Source organism: Muscardinus avellanarius, assembly GCF_963383645.1.
Source record: "Muscardinus avellanarius genome assembly, chromosome: 6".
NCBI classification, from domain to species: domain Eukaryota; kingdom Metazoa; phylum Chordata; class Mammalia; order Rodentia; family Gliridae; genus Muscardinus; species Muscardinus avellanarius.
In genome coordinates, this window is record NC_137791.1 from 71,033,350 (window position 1) to 71,046,557 (window position 13,208).

At 44.7% G+C, this 13,208-nt stretch overlaps 2 protein-coding genes across 2 annotated transcripts in view; one reads left to right on the forward strand and one right to left on the reverse strand.

The window, feature by feature from the left end:
* SCD5 (stearoyl-CoA desaturase 5) overlaps positions 1-13,208 on the forward strand; it is a gene marked incomplete at both ends in the record, with an annotated part of 156,995 nt that overhangs the window by 97,884 nt on the left and 45,903 nt on the right. The gene's annotated exons all lie outside the window — the stretch shown is intronic.
* On the reverse strand, positions 12,453-12,725 carry LOC308264535 (non-histone chromosomal protein HMG-17-like; the record flags this gene model as incomplete). The annotated part of the gene is made up of 1 exon (XM_080697850.1): positions 12,453-12,725. One exon carries the CDS (start codon positions 12,723-12,725, stop codon positions 12,453-12,455), a length of 273 nt encoding a protein of 90 aa, XP_080553976.1.

The window sequence follows — 13,208 nt, forward strand, 5'->3', positions numbered from 1 at the left end:
TTTTTCTTTTTGTGATTCTGAGGATTTAACCCCGGGGAGCTCTGCCCCTGAGCCGCATCCCAGCTCTTCAGCCCTTTTTTATTTTGAGACAGAGTTTTGCTAAATTGCTCCGGCTTGTCTTGAACTTGTGATCTTCAGCTCCTGAATAGCTGTCCTTACCAACGTGCACCACCACACCTGGCTTAAGCAACTGTAAAGATGTAAGGGAAGGTCCCCAGTGCACTAGGGTTGGGTCTTATCCTTTGGGCGAAGTTCAGTTCTAGATCATGCCCATCACCGTGGGTACTTTCTGAGCTGCTGAAATTTGGTTCGATCGTGGATCTCTACTTTCCCAATTCTTCATCTGATCCAGGCAGCATGGGTCGAAACAACTTGTTTTCAAAGTTTCTGCCTGTGTATGCAATGCAGATCATTCTAGGCTTCATTTATTTCCACCCATGGGGAAGGAATGGTGATTCCTAAAACTGCATTAGGGGCCAAGGAAACAGCAGCCAAGAGCTGGCCTGTCCACCTTGACAGTGGGCCTCCCATCCCTACGAGAGAGCCTGATCTGAGCCTTTCTCTCTGTGCTTTTGTGGCTAAGAATTAATTTCCCTACTTTAGGCATTCCTCTACAGTGTGAGTGTTCAGAGAGCAAACAGGACTTAACACAATAAGTTAACTAGGGAAATGCAGTTGGTGGTAGGGATAGATACAGGTTACGTCAGGAATCGGTGCCACAGTCCTAGGAAACACTATTAAACACTTCTTGTTTCCATGTTCTTTTGTTCACTGTTGGCAACATGAACTATGCTGCATCTTATTTTGAGTTGAGCCATCATCTTATTTTAGTGTTGTATTTTGATTATCGTAACTTAGAAGGCTCACTGAGTTAGGTCTAACATGCCAGTAGGGACTTAACTCAAGCAATTTATTGTTCTTAGCCGCCAATTACATTCCTGTAGTTATGAAACACTCCTATCATTGGAGGGTTTCTTTCCCCCAAGATAAATAACTTGTACCTGAGAGCCTAAAACTCTGAATTTTCTTTTCCTAATGAAATTATTTATTTCTAACTCAATATTTGAAAAACTAAGTTTCCTTAATAAAACATCCTGCAACAGAATATCAAAGTGTGATTTTAAATTACTTGGGGCGAAGCCAGGCGTGGTGGCGCACACTTGTAATCCCAGCATTTGGGAGGCTGAGACAGGAGGATAGCTGTTCACGGCCAGCCTAAGCTATTAAGTGAGGCCCTTTGCAACTCAGTGAGACCCTGTTTCAAAATAAAGAATAAAAAATAGGGATGGAGGTGTGGCAAGGAGGTAAAATGCCCCTGGATTCCATCCCCAGTACTGTTAAAAAAAAATACTTGGGGGAGAAAATAGATTGTAGAGGGAAGTACCCAGGTCCAGAATAAAATCTTGGCTCAGCTATTTGCTAGATGTGGGCTTTTAGGCAAGTCTCAGATTCTTTGTCTGCAAAGGGAGCAGAATAATATTATCTCATAGAGTTATTGGGAGGATGTGATAATGAATAAAAGTGTCCAGTTTATAGTAGCATTCAATAAATACTGTTCTCCCTCTCGTCTTTTATGAGAATCAGCATGCTTTCTTATTTCTGTATTCTAGTGGCTATCATACAGAATACACTTAGTGATTATTTATTAAATAAGTGAAAAATGAAGCTTTACAAAGTATTTTTAGAAATCACCATATTTGAGCTACACATGGGCCTACGCATATGTGGTGGATCTTTTCATTCACTCAACAAATATGTATTGAGCACCCGCTACCTTTCGGGCTCTGAGGCGGCGCAGTGAGGGTAACAATGGAGCAGCCACACAATCCTTGCCCATCTAGTGAGATAATAGAATTCCCAGAATTTCCCAGTGGAAAATGTCAGTGCTTCATGGGTCTAGGATTATACAATGTCACTTAGACCTAGGCGAGCGGTGTCTATAAGGTAAGCCTGGGGCCGGCCTCATTAACCATGTGCATTGGCTCTGTTCAGGGGTCTCCCAGAGTTCAGTCTTCACAAGCCACCCCCACCACCTTGGCTCTGCTCTCTCACGCTATGTGCCCACCTCTGCTGGCCGCTCCCATCTCCTGTGAGCCCCGGTCCAGCCAGAAGCACCTGCTGCATGCTTCAGCCTCCGCCCCTGGGGCCCAGATGTCCTCATCAGATCATGGTAAAGAGGCCTAAGATTTAGAGCTGAGAGTGAGCTCAGGAGTCTAGTCTAAATCCTCTTGTTTGCCGGGCGTGGTGGCTCACGCTTGTAATCCCCGCGCTTGGGAGGCAGAGACAGGAGGATCACGCAGGTTCGAAGCCAGCCGCGCTGGCTTGAGAGACCCTGTTTCCAAATAAAAAAAAAGTATAAAAACAGGTCTGGGAGTGTAGCCCAGAAGTAGAAGGGTTTACAGGAACCCCAGTACCACCAAAAAAAAAAAAAAAAAAAGTCCTCTTGTTCTGCCTCGGGATGAAGAGCAGCCCGGGTGACACCAGTGACCTGTCAGAGGCCACAGAGTGGTTAGTGGATTGACTCGGACTTGGGTCTCCTGTCTTTCAGGCAGAGGGTCTTTTGGTTCACCCAAGGAAGTTCTTATGTGAGGTCCTACTGTGTGTGTGATTTATAGACGACATATATACTTCAGCCCTTTTTACTTTTTATTTTGAAACAGGGTCTTGCTATCTTGCTAGGTTGCTGAGGCTGGCTTTGAACTTGCAATTCTCCTTCTCAGCCTCCCACATACTGGCATTACAGGCATGTGCCACCACACCCAGATCAGTCTTTTTTTTTTTTTTTTCCTTTCGGGGTGGAGTGGGCTGGGAATTTAACACAGGGCCCTGTGCATGCTAAGCTACACTCCCAACCTAGGACTCTGTCTCTTAATTGGTATACTTAGACCATTCACCATTTTTTTTTCCCCGATGCCTGGGATGGAACCTCCGAGTTACACTCCAGCCCTACTTTTTATTCTTTATTTTGAAACAGGGTTTCACTGAGTTGCAAAGGTAGACCATTCACCTTTAAAGTGACATGGTTTGAATTGATTTATCATGTTCTCAACTGTTCTCTGTTATCCTTATTCTCATTTTCTATTTTTCTTCTATTCTTATTCTACCTTTTTTATTTCATTGAGTATTTGTATGATTCATTTTCTCTCTTTTTCTAATGATATCTTTTTAAAAAAAAGATTAGCAGATTCCTTAAGATTTGCAATATACGTTTACAACTAATCCAAGTCCACCACCAAATGGTACTGTTACTATCGAGTGCTGGCCTAGCATAAGGGAGGCCCTGGGCTCAGCCCCTAGTATTATGACATCGTTGCCACTCATTTTAGTCTATAATTGCCAAATTCATCATTGCTGTTATTATTTTTGAGCAAACAATATGTTAGATCAATTAACAATAAAAAATATTTTTCTGCTTTCCCTTCACTTACTCCTCTCTGATGCTCTTTCTTTATGGAGGCCTAATTTTCTGACCTATTTTGTTTTCCTTCTGTCTGAAGACCTCTTTTTACTATTTCTTGCAAGGCAGGTCTACTGGTGACAAATTCTCTCAATTTTCATTTGTCTGAGAAAGTCTCTCTTCTTTGTTTTTGAGGCATAGTTTCACTGAGTACAGAATTCTAGGTTGGTGGGGTTATCTTTTTTTTCCCCAACAATTTAAATATTTCACTATTGTCTTGTTTGCATGGTTCTAAAGGGAGGTCTGGTGTAGCTCCTCACTTCTGCATGGGTAGCCCCCCCCACCACCCTGGATTATTTCAAGATATTCTCTTTGAGCCGGGCGTGGTGGCGCAAGCTTGTAATCCCCGTGCTTGGGAGGCGGAGACAGGAAGATCGCGCTGGTTCGGAGCCAGCCACACGCGCTGGCTTAGGAGACCCTGTTTCCACATAAAAAAGTTAAAAAATAGGTCTGGGAGTGTAGCTCGTGGGAGTGTATCCCGGAGGTAGAAGGGCTTCCAGGAACCCCAGTACCACCCCCCCCAAAAAAAATACTCTCTTTGTTTTGGACTTTCCATGTTTGGAATCTGACAAACCTAAGTGTAGATCTTGAATGCCTACTTTACATGGTGTTCTCAGACCTTCCTGGATATAGTTCAGCATCAGTCATTAATTTTGAAAAATTCTCCACCATTATTAACTTTAAATATTTCTTCTGTAACTTTCCTTATTCTGCTCTGTGAGTCCCGTCGCACACATTCCATCTTTTATAAATGTACCATGGCCTAGACAGTCTGTTCTGTCTTCTCTCTTTTCATGTCAGTGGGGGATGTTTCTATTAATACAGCTTCAAGCTCACCCATCCTCTCAGCCGTCAACTGATGAGCCCCTGAAGACATTCTTCATTAGCTACTGTGCTTTTGGCTTCTAGCACTTCCTGCCGTTCTCTTGGTCCCTGTCTCTCTGTGTGCATCATTCTTGCACTTGGTATATTAATCATACTTGTTTCGCGGACCCAGTGTGATCGCTACAACGTCTGTCGTATCTGAGTCTGGTTGCGAGGCTCACGTTGTCTTTGTCAGTTCCCTTTACCAGCTAGCATGCTTTGCAATTTTCTGCTGAAAGCTGCCCAAGATGCAGCAGGTGAAAGGCCCTGCGGTCAACGGGCCTTCAGCGCGAGGATCCGTTCCGCACTTCTCTGGCTAGGAGTAGAGCTGCATTTAGTATTTGCTGTAGCTATCACATGTCGGGGGGGTAATATTTCCTTGGGTATCCTTGCTTTTGTCTCTACACTGTCTTTGTTTTTTTCTAGAAATTTCTTCCTAAACAAGGCTTTTGGTTCTTTTCATTGCAACCCCTGTAATCACATGGGAGCTCTACTGATATGGTGATGAGGGGGGGTGTTCCTCAAAAGCCCATGTTTTAAAGGTTCGGTCCCGACCTGTGGCACTGGGGATGGAACCCGGGGCATTCTACCTCTGAACCATGCCCCCAGCCCTATTTTTTTTTATTCTTTATTTTGAAACAGGGTTTCAATGAATTGTGGAGGTCCTCACTAAGTAGGTGAGGCTGGCTGCAAACCACGATCCTCCTGTCTCAGCCTCCCGAATGCTAGGATTACAAGCGTGAGTCACCACTTCCGGCTGGTGGTGGAATTTTTAAGAGATGGAGTCTGGTAGAAGGAAGTTGGGTCTGGGGGACCTGTCCTCGAAGGGGACACTAGGATGCTGGCTTTCCTCTCTCCTTTTTTGCTTCCTGGCTGTCAGGAGGTGAACAGTTCTCTACCACATGTTCCTGCCATGATGTGACATGCTGCCACAGTTCCAAAGCAACAGGCCCAAGTGATCATGTACAGAAACCTCTGAACACATGGGCCAAAATGAACCTTTAGCCTTATTAAGTTGAATAGCTCAGGTCTTTTGTCACAGTAACAGAATGCTGACTAATACAAAAGGCATTCTATGTGTATGCCTAAGCTGGGTATTTTTCTTCCCCTGAGGTGGTTAGGCTTTGATAAAACTACAGTTGGTTAGGCTCTGTTTCTCTGGGACAGGCCTTGTTAAGGAGAATGGAGTATTCGAGCCATATTTCAAAATGGTCAATATTCTCATCATGTGGGAAGTGCAAGGACATTTTTCTAAGATCTTCAAAGTAAGAGCTTAATAGCTCTTACTTTCATGAAGGCAAACTTCACGAAAGGGCTGGTCTCCCTTTAGGACTGGTCAAGTTCAAGGTGTTTAGCTCTCAAGGATGTCCACAGTGAGCCACTAGAAATTCTTCAATTGTGGTTTCAAGTTTTCCTACCCACACTGGATCCAGCCATGGACTTCTGCTTCCAGCCAGCTGCCACCTTCTGTATTGCCCCATTCACTTCACATCTTCCTTGTGACCTTAATTCTCTGGTAGATCTAAGAAGAGTTGTTGGTTTTCAGCCTGTACAGTTCTTATCTTATTGTAAGAATGGAAGTAATGACCTCCAAGCTCTTTATACATTGGGCCAGAAAAGGGAAGTTATCAAGTGATTTGTGAATGAACCAAGCTTTCCATATACATCTGCCCAGTGAATCACAAAATCCCACACCATGGACTTTGGCAAGACTATAATAATTACAGCAACAGCAACAACAGGGATAAAATGAGATAATCATTCAGCGCTAGCCACATACCAGCACTTCACTACGTACTTTAGTCATCTGTTAATGTGCTACAAAGTAGGCACTGCTGTTTTTCTCACTTGGTAGGCAAGGAGAGAGAAGGAAGTGGTGCGGCTACACTGCGGGCTGTTAGGCGGGGGTGCCAGGCTGCGTGCATTTCACTTGCATGAGTGAGCCTCAGCCCACACTCACGAGACCGGCCGTGGGGACTGTGCCAGAGTCAGTCATAGACCCTCCCGAAAGGCTGGGTCTCTGTGTGCTCGTCAAGGAGGCCTGTGTGCTCGGTGGGTGAGCAGCAGCAAGTAGTGACGTTTGCGTACAAGAGAGCTGAAGACAGACACTGCAGCAGGCTCGAGAATCCTTAACCTCGTGCGGCTCTCTCCTGGTTTTAGGTCTCCCTTCTGAGAGTCAGTGTTGGCCACCTTCCCTAACTACAAGAACAAGCTTCACCTGTGTAACTTTTCACCCGCCCATCGGAAACTGCTTTCAAGATGGATGGGAGTTTTTTCTCCCATGGAATCAGGCAGCCTGGGTCCTGACCCAGACCCTCAGCAAACGTTTCAATATTGCTGTGATCTAACACCAGATATGCACAAAACTTAGAGGAAGGCAAATTTATTTGCTTATGGATCTGGGTATTTCAGTCCATGTATAAGTATAGAGTCCAGCGTACGCTGTTCACCAAGCCGGAGTCAGGTCTACAGATCCTTCCCACATGACAGGGAGAAGAGAGAGAGTCAGGACTGCAGCTGGGTGGGACTGAGACACACACACATGCATGTGCATACACACACACACACACACACACACACAACCTGTCATGTCCCCAGGGAGCCACCTCTGAAGATGGTAGCCACCTCCAGGGAATTGGATCTAGGCAACATTTTAAATCCAAACGATAAATCACATGTTTTGGCACATGCCTTTAATCCCAGGAGGCTGAGACACAAGAGGATCATATATTCAAGGCCAATCTCAGCAACTTAGTGAGCCCCTTAGCAGCTTAGTGAGACCCCATTTCAAAATGAAAAGGGCTGGGTTGTAGCTTGGAGGTTGAATGCCCCAGGGTCAGGGTTCAATCCCCATAATAATAATAATAATAATAATAATAATAATAATAATAATAATGCAATCCAAACTATAACACCTTATCTTCTTCTGAATCATTTTGCCTTCGGGGCACATTGGGAAGTCAAGCGAAAAGCAAATAGCTTGCTGTCTCTGCGCAACTCCTCTTCATCTCTGCCTTGACGACATTGCTTTATCGGTTCATCAGAGCGGCGTCGCTCTACACAGCTGCCACGTGTCTCCGTCAGTCATGGCGCAGGAAGAGATAGAGAACTCTCCTGAGGCTGCAGCGAGAGGCAGGGTATTTTCCTTCTGCCCTTACCTGGCAGGATTAGCTCTACATCCTGCCAATAAAAATATACCTTTCAAGGTAGAGAATAAAATTGTCCCTCTCCTAACATCCCTCCTTCTTTCTTTGCTGGGAATCTAGGTCAGCGAAAGTAGGTGAGATGAGAGAAATTACGAAAGGAAATGCATCTTAGGGAATGAGTGTGTGATGGCCCCAGCGAGCCTGCGAGGAGAGTAATTCCAGATGCTCCTGCAACCAATAGGGCTGGTCTGCCTCTTGCATCGCTCTCCCCAAGTACAGCAGAGCTTTAGTGCAGATCTTACTCGCTGTATAAAAAAGATGTGTTTCTCACCACTTTCAGGTAATTACATTTTTTAAAAAAAGAAGAAGAAGAAAAAAAAGAACACCCACATTTTGCATTTACTACTTTTTTTTTTTTTTGGTGGTACTGGGGGTGGAACCCAGAGGCTTTCTACCTTCGGGCTATACTCCCAGACCTTTTTTACATTTTATTTGGAAACAGGGTCTCACTAAGTAGCTGAGAGCCTCACTAAGTAGCTGAGGCTGGCTTCGAACCCGTGCGATCCTCCTGTCCCTCCCAAGCGCGGGGATGATAAACGTGTGCCACCACGCCCGGCTGTACAGTTTGCATTTAAAGAAATACTGGGCAAAATAGAGGATTTTACATTTTCCCTACGAGGCACTTAGTTTATTAATTTTAGTGGGATTTTTAAATTGTGCATCATGATAATACATGCAAATGGATTCATTGTTGCAGATTTGTGCATGCACACACGCGATTAGATTTCTTTCAAATAGAGGATGTTTAGATTTCTTTCAAATAGAGGATGATTTGCAAATAAATAATGACTGGGTCTCATATGTTAATTCAGCTTCACATCTATATTGTGAGGAAGATATGCTTGTCTTACGACAGAGTCCACATATCCGTTTGGAAGCTCTTGGGGACACTTGCAAGCTCACCTGCTTTTTGCCTTGAGAAGATCTGTGAACAGTGAAACTCCTTTACCACGCTCTTTCTCCCTTGTCAATCTCCTCTTCTAGACCCAGGGACAGTGACAAGCTGGGGATGCTTAGGAGTCCTGGATGTGATGTACATATCTGTAATCCCAGGAGCTGGGAGGCTGAGCCAGGAGGATCACAGGTTCGAGGCCAGCCTCAGCCACTTAGCAAGACCCTCAACAACTTAGCCAGACCCCGTTTCAAAATAAAAAGTTACAAGGCCTGGGGTCTAGCTTGGAGGCAGAATGCCCCTGGATTCAATTCCCAGTAGCAAAAATAAGAAGTCATGAGTCTAACCCTTTTCTAATAATTTTAGAAATTAAAGCCTAAATGTCTGGATTTATTTTGTTTAATTTTCCCACATTGCCTTTAAAAATGCCTCTGGGTGTTGTAGGAGACTCTGTTGCAGTGCAGTTCCTTGAGGGTCTATTTCGTCCCGTAGCTGCTGCCAACCCCTCGGGCTGAGACGGCTTCCCGTCGTGGCTTCTTGCTTCCTTGCCGCCTGCCAGACACCCTCATGCGGTTGCTTCTTTCGAGGTTTCCCAGCCCACGGACTATTTTGCATTTTGGATCATTTCTTCCCCAGCTGCCTTCATTTGCATTTTTCCCAAACCAAATCTCATTGTGATCATCTCTATTCATATTTCTAATCTCTTTGGATCCATCTGTGTTCTCTCTCTGTCCTCAGTGATGTCTGCGGCACCTCCTAATGTAGTGCCAGCCAGAAATGTTATTTACAAAACATGTAAGGCTTGTTCCCCGTCATTAATGAAGATGCTGAATAAAACTAGACCTCCCAAGATTGAGCGGGGCCTTCCCAGGAGCCACTTCCCCTCCTCCTCCTCCTCCTCCTCCTCCTCCTCTTCCTCAGATATGGAGCTGTTTCACATCATCGACCCCTGTTCACCACAGTTCAAGCTTTTCAGTCATCCTGTCCCAGTTCCAACAAATGTCAGCCAGAGCTTCGTCACAGCAATGTTTCAGGAAGGCTGTTTTGATGCTTTCTCAAGTTCCAAAGACTCAATATCTATAAGCATCATTGAATCAACAGTTTTAATTAATGGCACATTTTATTGAGTGTCACATGCCAGATGGAAATATCCAGCCTTACTTTTTAAAACATTTTAAGGCAGAACATGGGATCATTTTCATCTTCTCCCTGTTGGATCTTCTGTCAGTGTGTGTGTGTGTTTGTGTGTGTGTGTGTGTGTGTGTGTGTAAATCTGCTAGTTAATTCTTAATTCTTTGTGAATTTAAGGGTCCATAAACCAGTGCAAACTTATGAGGGACACAAGAGCTTTAGAAGAAATGGCCCTTGTCATCATGAAGAGCTTATAATCTAATAAAGCGGGGAAGACTTGAGTATAATAAAGACAGCTTAGACAAAGCAGAGTGAAACTGCCCAAAGCCTTCACTCACTCACTTTGTGCCGTATAGCTGTGACGATGGGTTGGGGTAGTTGGAGAAAGTCTAATGTAGAAGGGGAGTGTGATGGTTTGGATCTACAATGTCCCCCCAAAAGTCATGTATTGAAAGATGGTCCCCTATGCATAGGCTCAGAGGTGGGGCTTTTAAGGGCTGAGGATATAGCTCAGTGGTAGAGTGCTTGCCTAGCATGCTCAAGGGGAGCTCTGGGTTCAATCCTCAGTGCTGCAGAAAAAAGAAAGAAAAAAAAGTGGGACTTCTCAGCATTGATGGATCATAAGGGTTCTAACCTTATCAGTGGATTAATGATTTAATCCATTGATAGCTAGATGGACGATTGGGAGGGTAACCTAGATGGAGGGAGTAGGTCATAGGGTGTGCCTAGAAGAGTTGATCTTCTCTTCTCTCCTCCTTCTCCTTCCTCTCTCTCTCTCCCTCACTTCCTCTCTCTCTCTCTCTCTCTCTCTCTCTCTCTCTCTCTCTCTCTCTCTCTCTCGCCTGGCTGCCATGAGCTGAGCAGCTCTCTTCCCTTCACCCTTTCTCCATGATGCTCTGCCTTACTCCAGGCCCAAAGCAAACAGAGCCAGTCAACCATGGACTGAACTTCTGAAACCATGAACCAAAGCAGCCCTTTACCCTCTGAGTTCTTCTTATCAGGTATTTTGGTCACAGCAATGAAAAGCCGACCCAGACTAGAGGACAACTACAGCACTGATGGATAATCCCCTGAAATTCCAATTAGAAGCCGGGCGTGATGGCGCACGCTTGTAATCCCAGCATTCGGGAGGCTGAGAACGGAGGATCGTGGTTTGCGGACAGCCTCAGCTACTTAGTGAGGCCCTCTACAATTCAGTGAGACCCGATTTCAAAATAAAGTATAAAAAATAGGGCAGGGGCTGTAGCTCAGAGGTTGAATGCCCCTGGGTAAAAAAATTTTAAAAAAAGAAATTCAAATGAGAAATATCATAGAAGAACCATTTAAGCTGTGTGTGTGTGTGTGTGTGTGTGTGTGTGTGTGTGTGTGTGTGTGCATGTTTGCTGGGGGTGCAACCTTGGGGATTATATAATTGGTTCCTCCTCCCCCTCTCACTCTCTTGCTTCTGGCCTCCACAATGTGAGTACAGCCCACAAGCTCTCCCTCCTCCTCCTACTGCCATGCCCTGAGATCTGCAGTCCCCAGCCTCACATGGACTGAACCCCAAACCTTAAGAAAAATAAACCTTCTTTCCTCTAGGGTACATGGTCAAACTTTTAGATTCTAGCTGCAGGAACAATTGCTGAGGCTAGCCTTGAACTTGTGATCTTCCTTTCTCAGCCTCCCAAGTACTGGGATTTCAGGCATGTACCACCACACCGAGATCTTTTTTTAAAATGCACATTGAAAATTTGTTTTTAAAAAGTATGGAAATCTTGTTTAAATATATTATTACTGTAAAAGATTTAAGCAAAAGAATAATAAAAGAGGAAACTGCTTTCCTTTTTATTTGATACTGGGGATGGAACCCAGGGACATTCTACTTCTGAGCTACACCCCAGCCCTAATTTTTTATTCTTTATTTTGAAACAGCGTCTCACCGAGTTGCAGAGGGCCTCACTAAGTAGTAACTGAAGCTGTTTACAAACCGCAATCCTCCTGTATCAGCCTCCCAAATGCTGGGATTACAAGTGTGCGCCACCACACCCTGCTCAGCAAACACTTTTTATTTTTTTATTTATTTTTTTTATTTATTTATTTTTATTTTTTTTCAAACTGTATCCAGCTTTATTAAAGATACTTTTCATAAACAATCATGGTATTTCAGGCAGGACATGGGCAGACAATCATTAACAGTATACAACAACTTTCAAACTCCCTTCTTGGATGGACTACCAAAATCAGAAAGCCACTATAAAACCCAATGAAGTCTTCATTTGATGCTCTGGACAGGGAAAAGTTTAGAGTGAGGGTTGACATTTCACATTTAGCATGTTGTTTAACAACTTTTCACAAGCCGACCCTGACTTTCAGGAAACGAAATGAAAATGGTAAAATTATCAATCTCAAGATCCACAATCTAGAAAAGGAACTGCTGCTCTTTTGAGGGACACCATCTCAGTGATGTCACTGCAAAGTCCAGACTGCCCGACATAATGGTAAAACCAATTTTGGGGTCAGGTACTAACAGGTCTCTGGGTTTAGGGGAGTTAAGTCTATGCTGATGGTGGAGCGGGAGGGGACAAAAAAAGATGAGTTTGAGTTTTCCCACACCACACGGCGTTTGTGCCAAGGTGGCTGTATGTGCCAAAGTCAGGGAATCCCTCCTCCTGGGAGCCAAGAGGAAATCTCTCAAAACTAGCAGGGAAAGGTGTTTTCCCTCACAGTACTCCAGCTTTGGAGACATTGTATTAGTGACATATGCTCCTTCCCCAAAAACAACAATGAAGTGTTCTGTGTGCTAACAACATAGCTTTAAAAAAAAAGTAAAACAAAATTCTGCATTTTTATAAAACTTGATAAAAAATAGTATTTCAAACTGTACAGTCACCAGAAGTACACAGTTATCAAAAATGCACACACTTCACTTGGCATCTCCAGCACCTTCAGCTTTCTGTGCCTGGTCTGTTTTGGCATCTCCGTTTTCTGCGGGGTTATTCCCATCCTTGCCAGCATCAGCTTTTCCCTTTTTTCCTTTGGGTACCTTCTCCCCCATCTTTGCAGGGGCCTTTTTAGGCTTGGGCTCTGGCTTTGGAGGAGCAGGTTTAGCAGACAACCTTGCCAATCTTCTCTGTGGTTCGTCCTTCACCTTGGCTTTATCTCCTTTAGCATCCCCTTCGGCCTTTCTCTTGGGCATGGTGGCGGCGGCGGCGGGACGCAGGCGTTGGACGGGATGCAGCGGCGCGCGGGCTCGGGCGGTCCGGACGTCGTCCTCGCCTCCTCTTCTTCACACTGCTCCTCAGCAAACACTTTTTAAATGACTGAGATTGTCTTTTCAATGCTTGCTGAGCTTCTAAGACTCACACAGGCCGAGTGCCACACGAAGGTGAGGCAGCAGGTGGCGACTCTCCCTCTAAAACTCAGTTGACCAGGTGGTGCAGACTAGTGCCAGGGCACTTCTGGGGACTTTCTGGGCTATTCTTAGATTGCCAGCATTATCTAGGAGAAAGCCAGTGTTGACCCAGTATCAACAATGGGGAAAGAATCTTCACCACTGTTTGAATAGTGCAATGTTGGCATCTGAGCTGGGCCCAGACACATTCTGTTTTACAAAGAACCTTACAGTGCCCAAGGAGAGGATGCAGCAGTGAGCAGTGTCTTCCCTATTTGACCCCTTTGA